The 10,578-nt window shown below is 38.9% G+C and overlaps 1 protein-coding gene across 1 annotated transcript; it reads left to right on the top strand.

Moving 5' to 3' along the window:
- Nucleotides 1-9,986: 9,986 nt before the first annotated feature.
- On the top strand, nucleotides 9,987-10,151 carry LOC131925316 (apelin receptor early endogenous ligand-like). Its single transcript, XM_059280611.1, has one exon. It carries the CDS (start codon nucleotides 9,987-9,989, stop codon nucleotides 10,149-10,151), a length of 165 nt encoding a protein of 54 aa, XP_059136594.1.
- The last annotated feature ends 427 nt before the right edge of the window (nucleotides 10,152-10,578 follow it).

Raw genomic sequence — 10,578 nt, 5'->3', positions numbered from 1 at the left:
GAGGACGGTCACTGCGGAGCTCGGGCGCCGGCGGGGACACGGACGGCAAGGCGGGACGCGGGTTACTGCAGCCCGGGCGCAGCGGTAGGAGCGCCGCCTCTGCTCTGGCGCCCGCCGCCTTTCTCCATGGAGCCCGCTGCTGCTGCCGCGGCCGCCGCTCGCAGCCACTCCCTGCCTGCAGCCGCCGCTGTCTCTACCGCCTCCTCCGCCGGGGGAAGAGCACGGCTCCAGGCTTGTGCCACGCGGAGACAGTTGGAGGCGGCCGTGCCGAGCGGGCAACGACGCGGAGGAGCGGTTTTCTATTTCTTATCTCCTCTTTTCATGGACTTTGTCTTCTTCAAAGTGAAAGATTGTGGTCCCCAAAGTTTTACTTTCTTGAGCTAACAAGGCATTCTGGCTAACATTTGCTCAGATTTTACAGCCCTCTATCTGATCATTCCAGAGGAGTTGTCCTATATCAAAACAAGCATTTCTGACATGCATTCTGGGCTATAAAACTCAGGAGAGCACACACATTCTTTAGTTAACTGGGCGCAACAATCAGCATTAATTGATGCAGTCTCCTGTCAGAGCTGCTTGGAATGTTTTCAGCTTATCCTATTCCCCAGGAAGCTACACAAAGAGACCTGAATCCCAGTGGCCATGGTTGCTTGTAATTCTCAACAGATGCTCTGGATCCTCTCTTTATCCCCCCCCCCCCCACATCCAATCTGACCCACCCCATTCTCACACTGAAGCTGTCAATATTGATCTCTTCTTACTCATCCTTCCAAATTCATTCACTCTCACTGAAGTCAATGAGGCCCTCTGGTCTTCTGTGAAGTTAAAGCTACTTCTGCAATGTTCCACTCCAAATCAATCCAGTAGCAACATCAGTCTCTCTGGGTATCACACAGTGCTGTGTTTTACAGCTCACAGAAGATTCTACAAATCTCAACCTCACAATAAGAAACCTTTCTGTGATCCCTGACGAGAAATTTGACTTCAGAATCTTGGCAAAGCCTCATATAAATAAATGTCCATTCTATTATTTCTAATCTTTCATCCACAGACAAAGGGATCCCTTGACTTGTGATTCCATATAATTCTTAATTTCAAGAAATTTCCATAAACCTGTGATCCCCTGCCACTTCTCAGTATTATCAGCTGTTACATTTCAGCTGTATAGTCCAAATATAACTGAAATCCTCTTCTCTAGTCTCAAAGCCTTGCCAAAACTTTTTGCCCATCTTTGTTATTACATAGAACATACCTAGATTTTTTTATACCCTGCCTTTGAGACTGCTAATGCATGCCCTATTGATAAGAGACAGCACCAAGTCCCATCAAAGCATTATCCTTAGGCCTAGATGCCTGGTTCTCACAGTATATTCCTTCTCCAAAAGTAATGTGTGGCATGTGACTACTTCACACAGTGGGGTTCAAAGGGCCAGCTTTTGACTAAGTTTTGAAAATTCTGAATGGACAACTCAGACTCTGGGCCTCCCATTAAGTACATTTTTAACCTCAGCTATAATCATTTTTCCATACTTTCCAAGAACTACCTTACTTAAGATCCCACTAATTCATTCCATAAAATATTTTCTTTGGTAACCATCTTCACTTAATTATTCACCTCAGTGTTTATGTATAAGGAACTTAATCTAATATAGTTGGGTTCAGAAGTGATTCTAGATAACAGACTCAAATACATGATAATTGGAAAGTTTACACTTAGTAAAAAAAAAAAAAAAAAAGGCAGGAAGCATGCTTCTTGGTTTTTGATGGGACCAGAACTATCTATAGAGTGATGTTGTTAAAGATGGCAAGGGTGAGCTAACAGGGTGTCCTATTTTGCTTTTTGTTACAGTAACAAAACACTAATCAAAAGCAACTTGAAGCAGAAAAGGATTATTTTGCTTACATGTCCCAATTACAGTCTATTATTGAGGTGAGCCAAGGTAGGAACTCAAGCAGGGAATGTTTGTAGAAGTAGGAAATGAAGCAAAGACAACACAGGAATGATGCTTACTCACTTATTACCTCTGGCTGTCTCAATTACCTTCCTCATATAATCCAGGCCCATTTGCTTAAGACTAATATAGCCCATGGTAGTCTGGACCCTACTTTATCAATTAGAAATTAAAAAATGATGCATAGACATGCCCACAGCCCAGTCCTATGGAGGCAGTTCCTCAGTTGAGGCTTTTCATGCACAAGTTTGTTAAGAACAATGATTAGTCATCACAGATGGAAAATCTAATGAAGTTAGGGTGTTGAAACATCCCTAGCACAGGAGAATATGAGAAAAAAATGACACATTGAAGATTATGAAATTAGTTAACAGATGCTGAATATCACTAACTGGTTTTTATAGAAAAAGAATGTCAAGCTCAGGGTGATTAATCATCTGTTCTTGACAAAGTGTGAAAGCTGGAGGGATTTCCTATAACATTTAATGCAGCTCTAGTATCCTGTAGCTGGAGAACAAATTCAGAAAAGAAAAAATGTTGTGAGTACTGTGAGAGAAATGAAATTTTGAGGATGATAAACTATGTGCCCCAGCCAAAGTACTATGCCAGAGGAACCTGCCATTTGAGGCTGGGGACATGGGTAGTTACAGGAGGAACCTTTAGTAGCAGACACACAGCCTCATCACAGGACTATGTTAACCCTCCTCTCTCTCTCATAAGATATCCCAGGTGTTTTGTTTTCTGGACACTTTGTAGAACATATCACAGTTCTGTCATTTTAATGACTTCATTATGTCATTTAATACTTCATAATGCTGGGCACCTTTAATAGTTCCTCATGTTGTGATGACCACCAATCATAAAATTATTTTTGGTGCTAGTTCATAACTTTAAATACGCTACTCTTGTGAATCACAATGTATATATATATATATATATATATATATATATATATAGAGAGAGAGAGAGAGAGAGAGAGAGAGAGAGAGAGAGAGAGAGACAGAGACAGACACAGAGACAGAGAGAGAGACAGAGAGAAGTAACCATCTTATTCAATAAGAAACACAGAACCAATGCAAAGAAGAAAGCCAAGAGTTCAGAGCTAAGAGCTAAAAACCTTACCCTTCCTCTCGCGGTGGTCCTACCTCTCTGAAAGAGACCTACTTCCTGTGTCTGTCTTTTTTTTATAGAGTTTCTGTTCTGCCTTCTCATTGGTTGTAAACCCAACCACATGACCTCCTAGTCACTGCCTGTCTGTACAGAACTCCAGGTCTTCTATGGTTGGTATTGAGATTAAAGGAATGTGTCTCCAATGCTGGCTGTATCCTTGAACACACAGAGATCTACCTAGCTCTGCCTACCAAGTGCTGGGATTAAGGGTGTGCACCACCACCGCCCAGCTTTCCTATGGCTTGCTAATGGCTCTGACCCCTGGGCCACTTTATTTATTAACATACAAATAACATTTTAGTACAAATAAAATATCACCATATTTCCCTTTTTCTATTTTAATAAAAAGAAAAAAGGAAAAAGGTTATAACTAACATATATATATATTATATATATATATATATATTATATATTTTTTTCCCCTGATGGCCTTAAGTGACTCCTGTGAGAAGTTCCATCCACTCCAAAGGATTGAGTACTACTGAAATAGATTAAGTTTGTAAAATCTCATTATATTTGGGGCATGTTGGAACTTTCCAAGATAGAAGAATATTGAAGCCTAAAAAAAAAATCAAAACTTAAGTCACCAGGGTGTAGCAGGGTCCTTGCTGTTGTTCCCTTTGGGGGTGGCGGGGCAAGTAGGTGCAGAGTCAAACCACACAGACTCAGGGGAGAATGTCAAAACAACAAGCTCAGTTTACTCAGGAAGAGGCAAGTCTTATATACCCTCCACCCTTCCCTTGGGGGGAGGTCTGATGAATATGCATCAGCTGGTGAGATATGGCTGTCTCTCATTGGTCCAGGTCATCTCCAGATTATGTTTCAGCTGCTGTTGGGAAGACCATTAGGCAGACCCAGACTGGCTCTCAGAAAGTATCTTTTTTACTTGTTTGGGCCTGATAGCCCACAAGCCTGTTACAGATGAGTCATCCCACATATCCACTCCTTTCTATTATTTTGTAAGACATGCTCAGTAGGAGCTAGGATACATTGCCCTAACCTTGTTGACTCCACCTCAGCATAATGGACTGTGCCTGTCTTAGATTGACTTGTCAATGAGAGACAGAATGTTGCAAATTTTGTTGATTTTGAGACACTGCATATATTATTTAGGTTACTTAAATGTTGAATATTTTAACATGTATAAGAATATAAGTATGATTTATGTTCAAAAATAAATTCAAGTATTATAAATTAAAAATTATTAGGTTACTGTTACTGTGTAGCTTCACTCTATAAGAAAACAAATCAGATGTCCAATAAATGTGTAAAGATCTGTATTTATAAAAGTTTACATAATGTTTTATGGGTATAATTTTAAGGCAACTTTCATAATAGAAAAGTTGTTTTGTGCTCCCAAATGTAGTACAAAAAAAAAAATCAATGTCCAGTTTAATTTATTCATTTCAGAGTAATGAATGACAAGGAGTTACACAGAATTTTGAAATTTTAAGTAACATTAAAACCTTCAACTCTATTAACCCCACACAGGGCAGTACTCTATCTTCAGCATTAAATCGTTGCTTTTTCTTTCATGATCATTTTAACACAATAGATAATTCCAGTTACAGGAAGTTATGAGTATTAACAAGTTTTCTCTTTCACTTTGTCAATGTCTCCTGAATGTTACTTCCACACATTGGTCACAGCTCTGTGCCCTAGAGCCATGTGGGATACACATCATCCTCTTCCACATGACAGTCCTTCAAATGCCTGTGAATAATTTTCCCCATATGACATTTCTGCTGCAGCTAAACATTTGACTTAAGTAAACCTTCTCTTGTATAACACATTGTATGTCTGACTCTTTCTTCTTCCAAGTTACCAATCTCAGCACATAAGAAATTTTTAAATGTTGCAATCAAATTCATAAGCAACATTGCCAATTTTTCTCAAAGAATGTAAGAATAGGGTGAGGAATTCTTGGAGTAAATTGTAAACAGCATTATAGAGATGATTTCTCACTTGGGAGAATATCCCAGATTAATTGATCATTTCATCTCAACATTGCTTCTCCTAATGTTGCACAAGAGCGTTACTGTTTTTAGAAAAATCTACAATTGGATGGAGGCACACAACATTTTTAAAGGTCTGAAAACTGATCTTTCCTTTTACCACAATGATAAAATCAAGCAAATTTAATGACCACATTTAAAGTTTAAATTTATTTAAAATTAAAGCAAGATATTTATATTACTAATAACTACAAATAGTAATTCTTATTACAAAACTATTATTCTCACTTAATTTTTACCTTATATTCAAAGGGAGATTTATTCTAACCTTTGTTCTTTATTCTTTATGCCTTTTGATTCAGTAAGGAGGTGTTTCTTTGGACACTATTTTGTGTTGGGTACTCTGCCTGATCACAGGAAAACAGCTGAACAGAGCCATCTTTACTCCTTCATGATGCAAGAACATATCTGACATGGCAGGTATAAAGCAAAACAATAGCCAATCGTAAGAAACATTAATGCAGGAAATGAAAATTGTATAATGACTTCAGTTATTCAGATACATAGCTAGGGATTAGTACTGTGATTCTAAATTAATATAGTGAGCTTTCCTCCATCAGGATAGTTAACATTAACTCAAAAGAAAGGATACTAATTATTCATAAAGCTACAATTTAATGTTAATATTTTGTTCAATTATACTATATTTTTATCATTGAGATATCTTTTCAAAGAAAGCATGAGAGTACTTGGAGGGAGAGAAGGGAAGAGAAAAAAGATATAATTATATTATAATCTCAAAAAATAAAAAATAAATATTTTCTAATATTTGAGATAAATACTGAAGATCCCAGGAATATGAAAATTTATATGCCTATTTATATATAAATATTCTAGGGTATTGGGGCTCATAGATGCTTTAAATAAGCTATATGATCTTTTGACCTACATTCTCTTCAGTTACAAGGAAAGCAGATGGCTTAGAATTAAAACAGACTCAAGGCTATGTAAACATCTTGCACTAACACCTGTAATCAGAGGTTTTAAATCCTAGATGCACGCCTTAGAGGTTGTAAATCCTGAATGCACTCCCCAGAGGTTATAAATCCTGAAAGGCACTCCCCTCCAAGACCTAATCTCAGGATTGTAAAAATTCCTTTGACTCCCCACCCTCCATATATGTTTTTGTTTGTTTGTTTGTTTTTTGTTTTCTATAAAAGAAAGCTGCTGGCCTCTTCTTAGGGTAACAGAGCCAGATTCTGACTTGTCTGTGGCCCTAACTAATTAGAAGTTTTGGGGCAATCCTGGTCCCCGAGTGACGGAATAAAGTTGCTTCTGCTCATCTAACTATTGTGGCCTCATCCTCAATATTTGTGGAACTCCCATACCCAACTTTTGGGTGGCCCATGCAGGGATTCATGCAATTTGAGGAAGACAACTCAGTTTTTGGGCCACTTTGTTTTCAGGTGATTGATTGATAACATTTTTTACTCTAGTTTCTATATCTGGTGTCCAGACAAACTGGGGCTCAATAAAGTCTAGGAGGATGCACTGTTGACCTCTGATCCTGAGGGGAACGAGGGACGACTCAACTCCTCCTCTTTTTTTTGGGTCATTCATCTGCAGCCCTTTGGAACTGGTTCAGAACCACATGGCCCATTGTGCAGTGTTCTTCCTTCTGTGTCTGCTGAATTTCTGTCTCCTGTCCTTTGTTTACTTGTTTTCTTATTTACTATTTGTCTCCTCATTGTTTGTGAATTAATTCCCATTGTGGGCCAGACTTCCTCTAAACCTAAAGCCCTCTTCAACCTTGTCCTTTTTCATTTTCAGGATTCCAGGAATGCAGCAGCAGTTTCTGTCAGCCCTCTCCACTCCTCTCTGCCCCCAAGGTACAGGCTTTGCATTGCAGTCAAGCTTGCCCTGGGTCCATCTGACTTGCAGGTTTGGCACTACCAGTGGCCTGGAAAATGACCACTTGTTCCCAGCAAATACCACAGTCCCTAGGCCGACTGCCAATAGCAAGACCACCATAGCATGGTGCAGAGGGCAATGGCAGTGGTGGAGCCCAGTTCTGAGCATCACAAAATTATGCATACTCCAAGGCCGTGCAAGGAGGAACTCCAGGGCCAAGCAGTGGCATCAGTAGCTCTGCCAGGAGAGTACAGATAGCCTGCACATACCCGCCCCCTCCATCTGAAATTTTAACTGGAGGAAGTACGAAAAGTTTTTTTTTTTTTTTTCTGGTTTGAATGCATGTATACGGCTTGTAAATGTTTGTTTCTAAATGTATGAGTCAGCTGTGTTCTGTGTGTCCTCGTTGCTGCCCTTACTTACTGCCCAAGCTCAAAATTCATTTATGCATACTCTGGACATGGGGTCTGAATAATAGGGATTTAAATGTCAAAAATTATTTTATGCTGTTCTGCTTTGTTGTAGAACTGGCTCTGGAATTGGGACACATTTTTGTATAATTACTGTCCTCTCTTAAGAAACAGGTCTACACCGGGCGGTGGTGGCACAGGCCTTTAATCCCAGCACTCAGGAGGCAGAGCCAGGCGGATCTCTGTGAGTTAGAGGCCAGCCTGGGCTACCAAGTGAGTTCCAGAAAAAGGCGCAAAGCTACACAGAGAAACCCTGTCTCGAAAAACCAAAAAAAAAAAAAAAAAAAAAAAAAAGAAAGAAACAGGTCTATAAAAAGACAGGATTTAAAACAACATTTATTTGATATTAAAGCTGTGCCTCTATGCCTTTATGTGCAACAATGTACCTTAGTCCGGCAATTTAAGAGACACTCAGGTGATAATTGTTTTAAAGATATGAAGAGAACATGGAAAATGGCTAATGTTTGCAAATGTGTGGTAGGGCTACAGTTCCTAAAGAGAGCCCAGTTTTAATGGTGAACTGCTTTAGCAGGTTTGGAATAGCTGGTGCCATGTTATAATCAACCAAAAGCACCAGCCACAGTGAAATGGAGCAGACTGAGATCTAAAAGACAGGCTATGTTTATGCTGCCAAGGGTGGGGCAAAGAGGTGATCCAAGTCCCTTGAGAAAACCAAAGGAATTATGCATGAATCCTGTATATTGAGTTTTCCACTTTTGAGCATGGTTTTTCCTTATGCAGATTGTGGTTATGCTTTGTTTTCTCCCTCTTAAAGTAAAAAAAAAAAAAAGGTAATTATTTTGATATTACCAAAACACACAATTAAGAGATTTTAAATTTCTTTAAAAGTTTTTTTTTTTTAGAATTTTACACAAATTAAGAAACTGGATATTTTAAAGAAATAACTCTAAACATGTAAGTGGAACTTACATGGAACATTTAAAATTTATATAATATTTTACTAATGTCTTTATTAACATATATATGTACATATATACAGTGTTAATAAATAGACAAACATCTTAGAGATTTACAAACAAAGCTAATTGTCCAATGCTTAAGCTATTATGAATTAAGCCTCAAAGTTAATGGAAGATGGTACCCTAAGCCATCTGAAAACTTGGAACCACTGGCTTAGAAAATGTCTCTCATTAATTAGGGTTTTTTCATGCTAACAAAAATTGACTAAAGATATATATCTAACTGTCACATTTTTTTGCTAGTAGTTTTTAGCTGTAGCTATTTTGGTCAACTGTAATACAGGAAACTGTTAGGTTCTATAATGTTACACTATGTAAAGATCAAAAAATGTTCCCAGTCACTTTATGGACTATGTTTATGAATTAAAAGTCTTATCTTGATATTAAAGGAGCTTCCATTCAGAAATTGTTATATGTTTAAATTAGCTGCTTGTTTATATTTTCAAAGTTAAGGTTAAAACACAGACAAAGTTTGTCTCTTCACATATATCTAACAGATAATAGGTCCTCAAATGCTTCAGAGATCTTAGAATATGGAATTTAAAATGTTTAGTACAAACAGCTTTTCATTATAGAGAGATATGCCAGCTCATGACAGCATCCCTATGTCCTCCAAAGAAGATAGATGGGCACAGAAAGTCCTCCACATGAAGCTTGTTTTAAATGTGACAATGCCAGCCACTGAGAAAACAAAATGCCTTTTACCTCAAATTCTTCCAAGGCCTTGTCCAGGCTGGGGACAAGCAGGACACTGGAGAACAGATTGCTATACTTTGCCTAGACCAGGTAGTCTGGTTCCCCAAAGGTCCTATGCCACAGGAAAGTCTGACAGATCCTCTGGGCATGGCAGCTGAAGACTGGCCCCAGCAAACATAGGGGCCTCTGGCATAGCTGTCTAGGTGGTTAATAAGTCTCTGCAATTTTTTTTTTGTTTTGTTTTTTTGGTTTTTTTTTTTTTTTTTTTTTTTTTTTTTTTGGTTTTTCAAGACAGGGTTTCTCTGTGTAGCTTTGCACCTTTCCTGGATCTCTCTCTGTAGACCAGGCTGGCCTTGAACTCACAAAGATCTGCCTGCCTCTGCCTCCTGAGTGCTGGGATTAAAGGCGTGCGCCACCACCGCCCGGCCTGTCTCTGCAATTTTTAATAGATTGAAAAGCTGCTTGGTCTGCTTACTTCTGCTTACTCAGGTAAAATGTATCCTCAGAATTCTGATGTTTGATGTCTAGGCCAATGATAGTTTTGTCAGTTTAACAATAGCAATCAAGGCTTCTGTTGCCTTCTCAGTTCCTTTTATATGTAAAACTCAGGTCACTGTGAAACCTCAGTAAAAAAACCCCACTTGTTTGAGGCTTGGGAGCTCTGACCACAGCCCAGTGCGCCTGTAACCTTGTCTGATGTGGTCATTAACCTTTTCTGGAAAAAGCAGCCGGTAGCCCTCTGAGGTCTGTCTGTAGGATGCGGGGTGAGCTGGACAGATACTGCACAGACTATTTACAGATGATTCCTTTACTTGGAGAGCTTTTGTTCACTTGTGTGTGAAAAGAAAAAAAATGAGATTTCAGCATTATTTTTTGGTATTTTTTATTTTTGCAATGAGTCTTCTTTTTATCATCGAACAGAGGCCAGTTAATTTTCCCAAGAAAAGAAAAGTATACAGACACAACTGCTTCCGAAGGATATGTGTTTCACTCCATTCCCGGGTGCTCTTCCCCTGAGAGAAATCTCTGATTCTGTTGGTTCCACCGGAAGAAGAGCGAAAGCAAAGATGTCCACCCATCCCAAAACCACCTCAGCCTGGCGACAGTGTGGCAGCTCCTGTGCAAACAAATGTTGTTGCAAAGTACCTCGGATGGCTTCTAAGCTCTTGAGACAGTTCCTCCTGGATTTTCTTTGACAAGAAAGTAATATAAATGGAAAACAGACTAGGTTGGAGCACACTCACTTGTCCGTATAACAATCTCTCATCTTCTACACATTATTTTATTGGCATATATTCATTATACAGTGATGGGTTTCATAAAGATATTTACATACAAGTATGTCATGTACGTTGACTATATTTACACATGTACATCATATACGTTGACTTACACACATGTACATTATATGTATCGACTATGTTTGCACACATGTACCTTCCCC

This window comes from Peromyscus eremicus, chromosome 15 (genome assembly GCF_949786415.1).
Source record: "Peromyscus eremicus chromosome 15, PerEre_H2_v1, whole genome shotgun sequence".
In the NCBI taxonomy this organism is placed as follows: domain Eukaryota; kingdom Metazoa; phylum Chordata; class Mammalia; order Rodentia; family Cricetidae; genus Peromyscus; species Peromyscus eremicus.
This window is presented reverse-complemented; position numbering and strand designations above follow the sequence as displayed.

Bases quoted from the DNA above. Each gene is read 5' to 3' on its own strand.
- LOC131925316 (XM_059280611.1), top strand. From the start codon at position 9,987: ATGAGATTTCAGCATTATTTTTTGGTATTTTTTATTTTTGCAATGAGT.